The sequence below is a fragment of the Phoca vitulina genome, unplaced genomic scaffold (genome assembly GCF_004348235.1).
Source record: "Phoca vitulina isolate PV1807 unplaced genomic scaffold, GSC_HSeal_1.0 scaffold6, whole genome shotgun sequence".
NCBI lineage: Eukaryota > Metazoa > Chordata > Mammalia > Carnivora > Phocidae > Phoca > Phoca vitulina.
The window spans coordinates 68,641,774-68,656,401 of NW_022589709.1; the positions used below are offsets into that span (position 1 = coordinate 68,641,774).

Consider the following 14,628-nt stretch of genomic DNA (forward strand, 5'->3'; position numbering starts at 1 on the left):
GGGGGGGGGGGGGGGGGCAGCATGCAGGGGCGGGGGCCCACCACCTGAGCCACACAGGTTATTTAGGAAAAGGGGATGAATGGGTCTCTAACACATGACTATTCTGGTCGTGGAGAGCCCCGATAAGGGACTCAGCCACCCAACTCTGGGCTGGTCTGCAAAGCTCCGCATGGGGGGTGGCTGGCGTGGTTAAAAATAGTTCCCCTGGCTCTGATGGCTGAATGTTGAGCTGCCTGCCCTTCTGGCAGAGGGGACCCTTTTCTTCTGGGAGGGGATTCTTCCTAATTGTCTAGACAGTCTTTGTAGCTAGCACATTCTGGGGCATCTCCTGCCTTACCCTGCTCACAGTAAGCCTGCTGTTTTCTTTCTCTGCCTTTAAATGTCTCAACATGACATGGTGTGGTTGCTGTGCTGGGTATGAGTCATTGGGTGAGTGCCAGGAAAGTAGCCCAGTCTTCCTTACCCGCTCTTGGAGAAAGAAAAAAACAAAACAAAACAAAACAAAACAAGAAAGCAAGCAGGCAAGCAGGATGCATGGGGAACCCTCCCACCTGCTCCCCAAGACCACCTGCCGTACTTGCTTTCGTGCCTTCTGCTCATGGCTGCATCCTCCCTCAGAGCCATTCTCAGGATGACCTGAGGGTCTCAAGGACAGAGTGCTTCCGCTGTACGCTGGGTCTTATTTTAAACTCCTGGAGAAAGATGCCTCAGCCTTCGCCTTCTGGCTCATGATTGTCTGGCCAAAAGAGCTAGGACAGCTGTGTCCCAGGGTGGCAGGGAGGCAGGGAGGCCTTGTTTCGGGGCTGAAACACTGACTCCTGACATGGAAGCCAGGAGACATCTCGGGACCTGTCAGTCTCAGGGAAGGAGCAGAGAGTACTCAGAGCAGGGAGAGAGTGTAGCAGGGCTCCCTCTTCCCTCCTGACCTGAAGTCCAGCGTGTTCACTCACTGAGTGTTCTTCAGCAACTCTGCACGCCTGCTCAGACTTAATATCAGGGAGCCACAGTTTAATGAGGACCAACTGTATGCCCCGCACTGAGATAAATACTTGAAATTTATTGTTATGTAGAATTGTCAAAGAACCCTGAGAAATAGGCATTATCCCCATTTTTCAGATGAGGAAATTGAAGCACAATGTGTCAGGATCTCCCAGCTAGGAGAGCAGGTATTCAAACCCAACTATAATTACAATTTTTCCTTATTCTACTCTTCCATCTAGAGATAGTCCAAAGGGAGAGTTCTTCCACTTTTTTTTTTAGAAGATTTTATTTATGTATTTGTGTGAGAGAGAGCACGAGTGGGGAGGAGAGGGAGAAGCAGACTCCCTGCTGAGCAGAGAGCCTGATGTGGGGCTCGATCCCAGGACCCTGTGATCATGACCTGAGCTGAAGGCAGAAGCTTAACCGACTAAGCCAACCAGGCGCCCCAGAGTTCTTCCACTTTTAAGATTGTATTTCTCTTAAGAGTACCTGGGGCTTGCCTTGACCTCCATTTCTTTCTTTGTGGTCCTATATGATTTAGTTGGGTAAATTGCTTTAGAGGGCCCTTGAAATTCTCATTAGTCTTGTGTGGATCCTTTTTCTCATCCTCCCAAAGAGCAGGGCTGTCATATATGAATCATTGCCACTGATTCCTTTTTTTGCCCATGGCAGACATCACAAATCAGTCTTGACTCTTGCAGTGAAACCAAAGTGTATTTAGAATTCTTTTGACAAAGAATTCCAGGCAACCAAACCAATAGATTAGAGTTGAAGGAAGGCAAGACCTATTTATAATTTTGGCCATAGAGCCTTCCTACACTTTGACAATGGGGGAAACTTGAATGTGGAAGATGGAGGACTGAAGCTAGAGAAGTTCAGGGCTTTATGGGGCATCTTTTGCCCAAGATTCTGGTGTAGAGAAACTTGGTACCAACCAACCTTCTGTGAGACAGCATTTGCCTTCTCTTTCTCTGTCCCTTCTTCTTTAAGAAGCTCAGCTTAGATCAGTTTATTTCCCAGTATCCCTCCTCCTCGCTGCTTGGTTTGGGCATATAAGCCCCGAATTGCAGACACAGGGTCCAAGAAGTGAGCCTCATCTTTGATGTGTCCCAGGTCATTGGGTGCCCTCGAGCAGATCAGTCCTTGTTTTAGGTTACAGAATAACAAGCATGGTGGAAAGATCATGAGAACCTCTTCTCCAAGGGACTGGACTTACTTTGTGGAACCAAAGCATGTCCTTGCAACAAGCAGGATCTAGCAGTTCCCGGGGATGCAGGCACACTGGGGGCTTTGGGCCTCCACCGTGGGAAGGAGTAGCAGTAGTATAAGGAATTCACAGTCCCCAAGCATCTCCTGTGTGCCAGACACTTTTACACGCCAGATCCTTTCATTTTCATGATCCTGAGTAGAGATGGTCTTATTTCATCTATTCCAGGACAGACCTAGTTCACATTTTAATATTTCTGAAATGTCAATGAATCTTAGAATCTGTATACATTTTTTGTTTGGCCTCAAATATTAATTTGCCTCAAATTGGGGCTTAAAGCTGCATCTTATAACCAATGGCTTCTTGTGAACTTGGGGACACAACATTGTTCGTGTTCAGCAGATAGAAAAGCAGAGGCTTGGAAAAGGTGGGTACATGGACTTGACCCCAGGCCTGCCTGACTTCAGAGCACGAGCCTTGAGGAGGGCTAGGGGCTGTGATTACCTGAGCCAGGCCCGGAGCAGCACAGACGTTCTGCAAACCCCTCACCTGTTTCCTACCCTTGCAGGAAACGTGGTCTTTGGTGAGCCCATCACCGCCAGCCTCGGCACAGATGGGACCCATTACTGGAGCAAGAACTGGGCTAAGGCAGCCGCCTTTGTGACATCCCCGCCTCTGAGCCCTGACCCGACCACTCCTGACTACATCAACTCCTTGCTGGCCAGGTTGGTGCGGGGATGACGAGCGGCCTGTGTCCCATGGAAACCTCGTGGGACCCGGGAATGAGGACTGGAGCAGCCCATCCATCAGCTAGACTAGAGTCTGCAGTGAGGAGAATACATAGAGAACAACAGGCTCTTCCCCATCATAACTTACACATTACTAACAGTAACCATATTCATAACGTCGGTAGCAGTTAACACATATCATGTGCCACAGGATCTCATTGATCCTCACGACAACTGTATGAGTGAGGGACTGTCATCTCCATTTTACAGGTTAAGCAACTGAGGGTCAGATCATGTGCCTCATTTTGAACAGCACCTAACTGAAATTAAAGGGAGACTCATTGGCGGCTGCTCCCCCCCACCCCCAGGACATGTAGGGTCAGTCCCATCACTCATTTGGGTCCCTTTTATTTTGTTACCCAGAGATGATCTGACCCCACCCCCTCGTTTTCCACATGGGCTCACTGTAAGCCCTAGGGAGGGAAAGAACTCACTTACACTCACACAGCTGGTAAGAAGTACAGAAAGGATCCTAAACTCAAGTCTTGTCCTTCTGAATGCTGACATTAGACACTCGAGGCTTGTCCCCAGTGGTGCCTTTAAGCCACCTCTCCAGTTTACACGGAGCTTTTTTCCTTTGCCAGTGGAGACCTGCAGCTCTCTGGGAGTGCCCACTGCACTTTCAGCACCGCCCAGAAGGCGATTGGGAAGGACAACTTCACAGCCATCCCTGAGGGCACCAATGGGGTGGAAGAGCGGATGTCTGTCATCTGGGACAAGGCAGTGGTAAGGGTCACGGTCATGGGCGGGGGCCGGCGCCAGATCAGAGCCTCCTGCCACTGCTTCTTTGTAGGTGAGCCCTCCTACCTGATGAGATGTTTCTGGAACCACGTGTCTCAAGTGGTTTAAGAATGTCATTTCTAGAGGGATGAACCTTGAGATTGTGAGGAGACCTCCTCCTCTAGACTGTTAAGAACTAGGAGCCACACGTACAGACCCTTCATCTGATGGCATGAATGACCTGTACTTAATAGTGAGTTAAAATTCTTTTTCTGGAGAGTGTTATCCCTTCTTTTGAAAGGGCTGGATAGAACCCCTTGAAATGGTAAGCAAGGGGTATATGCCTAAGAAACTGAAGTCAACTTTCTCATCAAGGATACCCTTCCCCGAGTGTGTGATCATCCAGGCTGTACGAGAGATGGTCGACCAATGTCTTGTGACAGTAGGCCTGGTTTTATTTTCTTTAATAACATGATAGAGGCTGACAAAAATAGCCATGCAAATGAAGGCTGTCCCAAAGGTTTTAGCAAAAATAATAATTAACTCATTATTAAGTTGATCACTTCCTTCTCTTTTATTTTTTTATTTTATTATTTTTTTAAAGATTTTATTTTTAAGTAATGTCTACACTCAACGTGGGGCTCGAACTCACAAAACCCCGAGAGCAGGAGTTACATGCTCCACCAACTGAGCCAGCCAGGCACCCCCCCCTTTCATTTTAAAAACTCTAAACATACTTATTTCTGAGCCACATACATTGCATATGAACTAATGCCTCATTCATCTACACAGTGTAAGCTACCAAATTATTTCCCTTCTCATCTTGGCTCCTAGGAAGCTCAAAGTTAGATTCGAAACTAAATTCTTTTTTTCTTATCCAGGCTTTTTGTTTTGTAAAGAGGGAAAGTATAAATATTTTTGTCTCCTCTCTCACATACTTAGGTTTTGTTTTTTTTCTTAAACACTGTTTTTTATATATATATAGTTGGTACAGTCTGGAATTGTTAAAAATAACATGTGTATTTTCTAATTACGCACATGATACATTCTCATTAAAAGAGCACTTGGAAAGGACAGAGAAACACAGACACGAAAGAAAACAAAAATCAATCATAATTTGACAACCCAGGGTTAACGATTATTATCATTTGGGGGAGGCTCTTCCATATTCATCCTGTGACCATGCAAATACAAACAAATCTCTAAAAAGTGGGCCCGTGACCACATTAGTTTTTACTGGGAACTCTGTAATTCTTTTTGGAATTAGAGGGGCAAAGCAGTAAGTGTATGCACATAGCCAGAGAAAACGCACACTCCAGGAGTCGTCACTTCCTTCCAAAGGCGACGGCGAAGCCAGCTGGGCAGCTTGCGGGTGGGGGCTGTGTGTTTCTGGCCCGTGTCACCGTGCTCCTCACGCAGGAGCCCTGCGCTGAGGTTTTTTGGTATTCCAACAGGCCACCGGGAAAATGGATGAAAACCAGTTCGTGGCTGTGACAAGCACCAATGCCGCCAAGATCTTCAACCTGTATCCCCGCAAGGGGAGAATATCTGTGGGTTCTGACAGCGACCTGGTGATCTGGGACCCGGACGCGGTGAAGATCGTCTCCGCCAAGAGCCACCAGTCGGTAAGGCTGGCGCTGGCGGGACGAGAGCGGCGTGGAGAAGGCTCGTGAGGAACTCGGTCAGGAGAGATGTGTGCGTGTGCCTCGTCCCAGGCCAGCTAGACCTGGATGGGTCGCGGTCACGGACCTTACCAAATTCTCAGTGACGTCACACCTCAGCAGGTTACGGGTGGGTCAGCAGGGGGCTGCTCCCAGCACAGTCACTCAGCACGGAGGCACCATGTCTATACCCGCCCCCGAGAGCGCTGAGGTGGGGGACCAGGTCATGGTCCCTGGGGTACCGGCTCGGAGAGCTTTCCTAAGAGAAGCGGTATGCGGCACTTGCTCTCACACTGCGCTGGCCCAAGCCAGCCCTGTGCTTGACCGTACTGCAGGAGGGCAGGGAGGGCAGGGATCTCCCCTGCACTGAGAAGGAGAGGGAACGTGAAAAAAAATTGGTCAGCAGCCCGGACAACTTCCTCATGAGGAGTTTCGTGCAGAGGATAATAATTAAAGCCCAGTGCCTAAGGGAAAGGGCTTCATCCCTGTTAGTAAAAATAGTTCCTATTTTTAAAGCATTTATGTTTCAGGCAGTGTGCTTTTCATTCACTGAATCTCCGTAACAGTCCCTGACAGGTAGGCACTGTTATCATCCGCATTTTATCGAGGAGGAGATGGGGGTGCAGAGAGATTGAGTAATTCATACAGGAAGTAAGTGGTGAAGTTAGGTTTCAGACCCATGCAGCTCTTCTGGAGTAGACTCCAAACAGATGTCCTTCATGCTTTGCAATAATGCCTTGCGCTTGGTGAATAAATGAAGGCAGTAGAGAGAAATCCCATTTTTTGGTGGGGATGGCCTTCATTTAAACATCGCGTCACATCACGTCATTTAATTTTGGGCTAGTGGAGACCTAAGGGTCACGGACCCCACCCACTCACCCAGCCCGTCCAGGAGTGTCAAAAACAGCATCCCTCACAGTTCCCGAGCTTCTCTTTGAACACCGCCAGTGACAAAATATACGTCCACACCAGGGCCTTTCTAAAGATTGATGCTTCTCTTTGCTGGGAGGTCCAGTCTCTGCTTAGCAGCCATCTCTCTCCCGGGGCTTCTACGCACCCAAAGCTTACAGGTGGTGTTGGAAGCTTTTCGTGGCTTCCCTGGTGCGTCCATTATACTGAGGCTGAAGGTAGGGTCCAAGCCCAGGAAAACCGTGTTCCTCCCCTCACCGTCCTACGCCCCCACTCATGGCTTTGCCCCTCATCCCTGTCTCTAGGCTGCAGAGTATAACATCTTTGAAGGGCTGGAGCTGCGAGGGGCCCCTCTGGTGGTCATCTGCCAGGGCAAGATCATGCTGGAAGATGGCAACCTGCACGTGACCCAGGGGGCTGGCCGCTTCATCCCTTGCAGCCCGTTCTCTGACTATGTCTACAAGCGCATTAAAGCCCGGAGGAAGGTGAGAAGCTGGGTGAGCCTGGGGGTGGGGGAAGGGGCCTGTGTCCCATTCAGGCACAGGGACAGTAACCACGAGATCAGGAGGGGTCCGTGTGCCTCGAGCCTCCCAAAGAAATTCACAGCAATGATCTCTTCCCAAGAGACACTTGCACAGATTTCATGTACTATAAAAAGGGGGTTTCTAAAACTTTTTTGGTCCAAGAAACCTTTTTTTTTCCAATAACTTTCCTCCATTCTTATAGTACTTTTAATTAAAATAGTTTGAAATTTTAATAATTCAAAATAATGTTTATATATTTTTTAAAAAATAACTCTTGAAGGCTTACAGTGAGAATTAGCAGCCCACACCCAGCCCTCCCAGTCTCGTGTCTTCCATCCAGTGTTGCACCCATAGGGCAAATGTTTATAACCCTTTTAGCTAGTTCACATAAAATCTTGTTTATGTCCCTGATTTCATAGATAGGTAGAAAGATAGATACACAGACACTTATCTGCGTGTTTATGTATCTATCTACGTGTTACAAACCGAGTGCTGTACTTGATTCAGGGGTGAGGTCCAGAAGTCTGTCTTTTCAGAGCCCCCTGCTACCCCCACACCAATCACATTGTTGCCTTCCGGTAAGACTAGGGTCCACAGAGCAGGGTTAGACCAGCCCTGGGATGAGGTGGAATTTGACCCCTGGTCCCGACCTTGTCTGTTGGAAGGCACAGGGTTATCTGTGCACTTGGGATGCGCCAGCACCCAGCCGCTGGGAGAATGAGTCTTCAGTCCTGGTGACGGCGAGGTGGGGGGCTGGGGACACACTGTAGCGGCCATTAAAGAGAGGCTCACAGAAACTCCGTACCCGAGCACCCAACCCACTCCCAGACCACCTGTGATCCCAGTGACTGGCCATCCAGCCCCTGAGTGCGGACGCAGGGAGCCTCCCCGTTGCGGAGTCAGCCGCCGGCTCTGTCTGAGAACCGGCGTCTTCCTGCCGGCCGGCCGCAAGGCTCGCTCCCTGAAGTCCACCGGCCAGCTCTGTTCTGCTCCCAGGGCCCTCACAGAACGAGGTGCACCGTCTCTTAGGGCGTGTGTGTGTTTCCAGAGGCGTTTGTCCTTTAGTCTGGATATGCCTGTAGCCTGCACTTGTTTATGTTATGACAGCGTTTTATTTATTTACTTTTATTTATTTTAAAGATTTTTTTTTTATTTGAGAAAGAGAGCATGAGTGGGGCGGGAGGGGTAGGGGGAGAGGGAGAAGCAGGCTCCCCGCGGAGCAGGGAGCCCGATATGGGGCTCGATCCCAGGACCCTGGGATCATGACCTGAGCCGAAGGCAGCTGCTTAACTGAGCCACCCAGGCGTCCCCTTATGACAGCGTTTTAAATCCCTGCACCGGTCCTGCCTCTTTATGAGTGATCCTGTAAAGTTAGGTGGTACGGAGTTTCATTCCACACTCCGCTTGTGACCTAGAGAAGAGAATGGAACTCAAGCCTCCCATATGTATCAGGTCTTTATTTCTATTAATGTGCCTTAGATTCTGCACCTAAAGAAATGTCGATGATCTAGAGTTACTGGCCAAGGTTTTTGGGGAGCACGGCTTGAGCCATGGCCCCACGTGAATCATCAGCATCTGCAAATGTGATGAGTGTCGCCTCAGTGCCTGCACCTGAGTCTCTCCCAGAAGGGAGGGCAGGCTCTGTGGCAGACGTGCTCGGCGTCTTACCGTGAGCCGCCCTGTCCTGCCGGCCTCCTCTGGCAGCCAGGGGTCGGACCTGGGTGGAGGTGCTGTGCTGGCCGCACCGCCCATCAGTGTGTGTCTGACAGACCGGGGGCCCCTTCTGGAGCAGGCACTGTGCTTCCCGTGACCCTCACCCCCTGCTCCCGGCACCAGGCCTAGCCCGGAGCATGCCCGGGGGAGGGGGGGTGGTGCTGGCTGGCTCCCCAGTCCCAGGACAGGTTCACAGCCACAGCGAGAGGCCAGGGGCCAGACTGCAGGATGCACCCTTCGAGGTTTGCCAACTCTGCTCTGGGCTGAGGAGCGTGTGGGTGGAGCTCCCCCCGGACCTCACCCCACCAGCCCTTACGACCTTGGCCCAAACCGCTGCCCTTCTTGCTCCCTCTGCTCTGGGCCTACAGGCCGTCCTGCCCACCCGCTTCCTCTTCCGGGAACACCGCGTTCCCCCCTCCCTTCCCCCCATCCTCTGCCCCTCGCAGCCTCCTCCTTCCCTCCACCCAGCCCCACTGACAGGCTCCTTTGTTCCTTAAGAGGGAAGCTCACCATTGAGACAGGTCTTCCCTGACCTCTTCTGCTGTCACTCTGTCCCCACACCCCCTTTATTGTCTGCATCTTTTCCTTTCCTTAAAATGACCCTATTATTTTTATTACGTTCTGGCTCCCACCACACCCTGAATTCCCTGACTTCTCTGCCACCTAGCACAGACCGTAACTGTTGACAGAATCAGGGTTGATGGGCTTTCTCTGCTGCAGATGGCAGACCTGCACGCGGTCCCGAGGGGCCTGTATGACGGGCCGGTGTTTGACCTGACCACCACACCCAAAGGGGGCACCCCCGCGGGCTCCACCCGGGGCTCCCCGACGCGGCCCAACCCGCCCGTGAGGAACCTCCATCAGTCGGGATTCAGCCTGTCCGGTGAGTGGGACGTGGGACGTGGTGGCCCTGGGCAAGAGGGGAGGGACGAGGGAGGAGCACCGAGTGCTCCAAGCTGACGGGTGACCTGGGAGATGGTGACTGGGGCCAGCAGGAAGCTTTGCCCAATCAAAAAGGAGTCCCGTTGAGAAGGCAGGATAAGGCTCGGTGAGATTAAAGATCAGGTTTAAATGATGGCCAGTTCTGCTTAGAGATCACACCTGTTGGGGTGGGGGCGGATGTTTCCCATTAGGAATCGGTGCTTTTCCACGTGAGACTGTGGGGGCTGTGCGTGGTGTGGTCCCGTCTCTCTGTGCCCAGAATAGAAAGAGCTCAGACTGCAAGGGCTTCTTCGAACCTGGAGTTTTTACTCTCCCCTCCCTCCTAGTAATAATGGTAGTGCGAGTACGAGCTGCCGTTGAGTAAATACTTACCCCAGGCTGGCCGTACCATTCACCCTGTCTGTGCTTTAAGAACTGATAATAATAGAAAATAATTACCCAGTTGCTCCATAACCAGTAGCTAAAAGGGGGAAAAGTAAATGTCGATTTGCATCTCTGTGATGAACAATTTAAGTGTGAGGGGAGCCAGACACCCAGAAGGGACAGGGAGAGGTAAAGAGGAACGGGTCTAGGGAAGGAAGAGGAACAGGAATGGCAGAAGCCGGAAAGAGCCGAGGGGACAGGATCAGGGGAGGAAGGCAGAAGGAAAAGACTGCAAGTTTTGAGGTGACGTTGACACAGGTCACATTATGATTGTGGCAAGCAATTTTTGTCTTTTTTGCCATTTGAATTGCTCCCTGGCTGACCTCCTCCCTAACATGTCACAGCTCCTCTGTGAATGGACGTAAGCGCACTCGTGAGCGCTTCCTTCCGTGCTGAGCCTGCAGGGGCCTGACCAGCACCGGGCCAGGTTGTGAGACCCGGGTCAGGTTCCCTAAGCTCTCTCAGCCTCAGTCACTGCCTCTGTTCAATGGGAACAATCACAGTAGCTCCCTCCTAGGATAGTGGTGAGGATCGGGTGAGGTGTCTGAGGGGCACTTGAAACATTGCTTGTCGCGGTGAATGTAAGCGGCTGTTTCTCAGATCACCGGCCTTGTTTTTATTATCATTTTTATGATGCTGAGGGTCCGATGGTATCTAGATGAGAACCTGGCTTTTCCTGGCGGAGATGGGCGTTCCCCAGGAGGGCGGATATGAAACGCCTGGAATGCTTGACAGGACTGGAATGGAATTTCTTGGGAGATGAGGCCAGGGAGGCGCTTGCCGTCTGACACTGTGTAAATTAATCCAGTTTCTCTCTTGCGCTCTCCCTTTTCTCTTCCTGGGAATGCATTGCCAACTGCAGGCACCCAAGTGGATGAGGGGGTCCGCTCAGCCAGCAAGCGCATCGTGGCACCCCCCGGAGGCCGTTCTAACATCACGTCCCTGAGTTAAGCGACCCCTCCCCAAAGAGAGGGGCAGAAGCAAGAAGAGATTTTTTTGAAGCCAAAATGGTACACCAATATTTAAGAAGGAAAGCGAATCCAAACAGTTGCGATCTAAAGAATCAATAAGCCTCAAGCCTTATGTTTCTCCAATGCTACACTCGCTTGCCTAGCTTTACGAATATTGCTTTGTTTTCTGTTCATGCATAGCCTTGATTGGTTTGACCCTGCCTCCCCGCATTTACGTGCATGCAATCAGACAGGCTACTAAGGTAAAGTCTGCTATATAGTGTTGAGAGCGTGTGTAGTGCTGCATTTTATGACAAGGGGACAGACAAAGCTGGGATGCCAGGAAAATCAACAAAAGGGACGCGGTTATTTGGGGTGAGGGGGTGGTGGGAGCCCAGAGTGAGGCAGAAGGCTCAGAGGGGCTGGGGTAGGGCGTGGACGGGGAGGCGGGTGGGTGGGTGAGCATAAGGGGGCTTGTGTATTGTGTTGACGAAGCACGTTTGTTTCCACGGAAGATGGCTACTTGGGGCAGCCCGTCCCTTCATCACGGTCCCCAGGGGTCTGTGGAGAAGGCAGGCAGTCTTCAGGTTCCAGACTTTGTCACATCCCCTCCTAGATTTTATTCCTTTGAACATTTTATTAAAACACCAAAACCCAACCATTACTTTCACCTGCTTGATCGTGCCAGTGTTTGGTGGGGCCTCTTTCTCAGTGTTGCTTTCAAATTCTCCTCTTTCCTGGGCTGGGAAGGAAGAGAGGAGAGAGGAAAGCCCTCTTCTCCTCTGTCCTGCCTGCCTCTTTGGTGCTCTTTAACAACAGGCCCTCGGGGTGGGGGCAGCCATGCTCACACACCTTCCTCAAAGCACATGTTAGAGATCCCCTCGCATTCACGTGGCTTTGTGAACCGGGAAGAGCAGCGTGTGTTCGGCGTCCCAAGTTAGGACGAGCCTCGGTGGGGCTCGGTGGGGCCCCGGGAAGGGCTTCTCTTGCTGCCGGTCAGTAGCCGATTCTTTCCGTCTCAAGATCCAGGCACATCCGTGATTGAAGAGGATTTTTAGTGCTTAGGTGTTCTCTAAGTTTTGCTCCGAACAGGTGATCTCAGTTGAGACGGGAGCCAAGCAAAGATTTGGGAAAGCTAGTCTGTGGAGCTGAGGGAGCACATTCTGGGGCCATGGGTCTGCTTTGCAGCCCTGAACCCTCTGTCTCCTCTTCTTTGAGCACATCCTCTGGGGGAGCTTTTTGTTTCCTTATAAAGCCTCCCAAGGTGAGTGGAAGTGACATGCAGCCTTGTGTGATGTGGCCCAGAACGGACGTGGAGCTCAATGTCCATTTCCCCATCCTGCCACTTGTGAAAATTCAGTGTTGGAGCAAGTTCTCTGAGCCAGATGAGGATCTGTAGAACTAAGGTCCAGAGGCAGAAAAAGTACATTCACCCTGGGATCAGATGTCTGTGCTTGGGGGATGCGGCCCGTAGGACCCTAACCGTGTGTACTAGGTACTTGGAAGAAAGAGAGCAGGCGTCAAACACCTTTCAGGTGCTCAGGAGAAGCTGTTCTCTCTGACAGCTGAAGACCAGAGAAAAGGGAACAACAACGCATGGCTAAAAAGGAATTTGGAAATAGCCAAGGAAGAGGACTCCCCCCTAGCCATCTAATTACTGTTCTATTCATGAAAATGATCATTTCTCCTCATAATAAGGAATCTTGCTATTTGAAGGCTTTTTCATGGTGCCTTTATTTTAAAGGAAACTTAAAGGGAGCATGTAGCTCTTGATTTATAACTCAAAAGACCTGAGGGCCGGTCGCAGAACTCAGAATGACAGTTTTGCGGGCAGAGGGAGATTGCCAGATCTGAAGCGTCTAAGCTATATATATACCTCATTGGCTGGGCTGTTCTGTAGGATGTGTTGCAGTACCAGCCACAACCACCAGGTGGAGGAAAAGACAAAAAACTAGTGGGCGCGTCCTCTTGTGTACCGTCTGCTCTTGATTCCTAGCCAGAGCCCAGCTCCTCCCTCCATGACCTCTCTAGGCCATGACAATAAATCCTTCATGGCCACATTGGTCGTCTGCACTGCACTGGGACTGCTGAATGAAGCATTCAACCAGCACTTCGTATCCTACACAAGCTTTCCATGCTGTAGGAATAACGCTAATGCCTTCACCATGGGCAACGTGATCTGGGAAAGCCTCCCTTTCTTCACTTACTATGAGTAACTTCCCAAGCACAGAGATTCCTAAGAATTGCAGGAAAACTCCCTCTCTTTCCTTGACTTTGATTTCTCGTACCTTGTTACTTGAGTTAAAATTTATATTTAAATGTGTCCTCTTCCATAAGGCACATCAAAGAGCCCTCCCTCTACACAGGGCTTAGGAAGAGAACATGATGCAAGTCACAGCTCTCTCAGAATTCACAGCATCTCGTCCACGTGTGGGAGGGCTTGCTGGACCTTCGTCTCCTGCCCAAGCTTTCTTTTGCCCTCTCGTCTCTTGGCCTGGCCCCTCTCTAAGGATGCCCTGGCTTCCCCGCAACCGTTTCACATTATTCCTTATCCAGATGGCAGTCAGCTGGGGTTCTCTCTGGGAGGGCCATAATCTTGGGTAGTTGAGAAGGTATTTGTGGAATTGTTAGATCAGCCAATCTCATAGAGGTGTTTCTTCTATTTCTGTTTTCTAAAAATGGCAGTGTTGTAGTCATCCCGAAAATGGGTTTTCTTCAAAGACCAGTCACCCTTTGGCCTTTTTCCTCATGCCTACACCCAGAGAGTCATGCTCTGCTGCAAAGGCCTTAATCCTAAGCCTGGACTTGCACTCACCCTGAGAGGCCCTGCCCCACAGGGTGGATGAGCCGCCCCCCCCAGCCCCCACCAAACTTGGTTCTAGCCACAAGCTTCCCAGGCCTACCCCCTGGAAAACTCCAGCTTGAGTCCCAGATATACCCGTGGGCTGTCCCGGGCAGCCAGCATTCATTGTACAAGTTCCCTCTTTGGAAAATGGTGTGTGGGTGTTCAGTTCTGTGTCTGGTGAATATGAACAGACCGTAAATCTCCCTGTGATCTGTGGTAGCTGTAAGGCAGCTCGGAACGTGAAGAGCTGTTTGGTTTGAACCGTGAAGAAAACTGTGTTTTGAGTTTAGCTGAGATTAAAGAAAAGTTCATCAAGTGACTGTTAATGTACACCTGGTTATTAAAATAACTATGAAATTACGGATGTTGTCGTCCAGCCTTCTTCTCTACGCGACGTGCCGTTTCACTTGCAGTATGAAAATTGCACAATAAAACTGACGTGCTTAATGAGGGGGGCAGATTTGATGAAAACAAGAGGTTTCCTGAGGAAATCTGGGGGATTTCTATCTTCTCAGTTGAGGTTGAGTTTTTGTTTTGGCCACAGAGTTTGATGACCGTTATTAGAACTTAGAATGACTGAAGTTTTTTCTGGGGATCATCTCATGTAAAACACATCACCATTTGAGATAAGGTCTGGCTGAGTCCAGTACAGATCCTGACAGAGTTTCTTTCATCTGTTTTTTGTCCTCTCCTTAAAGGTTTTCTGCTTTCCCTAAAAGCCTGGACTTTGAGAAAATTCAAACTAAGCATTTTCCAAGGTATATTCTTTTTTTTTTCCAAACTATATATATATATATTATATATGTATCTTATATATATATATATATAGTTATTTTAAGATTTTATTTATTTTTTGAGAGAGAGCCAGAGAAAGAGCCAGAGAGACAGCATGAGCCAGGGGTGAGGGGAGGCCGAGGGGGAGGGAGAAGCAGACTCCCCACTGAGCAGGGAGCCCACCTCTGGGC

The 14,628-nt window shown here is 50.2% G+C and overlaps 1 protein-coding gene across 2 annotated transcripts in view; it reads left to right on the forward strand.

The window, feature by feature from the left end:
• The window catches only part of DPYSL3 (dihydropyrimidinase like 3), a 111,988-nt gene extending 97,965 nt beyond the window's left edge, over window positions 1–14,023 (forward strand). For both annotated transcript variants that reach the window (XM_032404425.1, XM_032404426.1), the window contains exons 9-14: window positions 2,757–2,913; window positions 3,561–3,702; window positions 5,151–5,321; window positions 6,572–6,751; window positions 9,224–9,386; window positions 10,731–14,023. In XM_032404425.1, the coding sequence (XP_032260316.1) occupies window positions 2,757–2,913; window positions 3,561–3,702; window positions 5,151–5,321; window positions 6,572–6,751; window positions 9,224–9,386; window positions 10,731–10,819 (902 nt within the window). In that variant the 3' untranslated portion in view covers window positions 10,820–14,023. The remainder of the gene's footprint in view (window positions 1–2,756; window positions 2,914–3,560; window positions 3,703–5,150; window positions 5,322–6,571; window positions 6,752–9,223; window positions 9,387–10,730) is intronic.
• The last annotated feature ends 605 nt before the right edge of the window (window positions 14,024–14,628 follow it).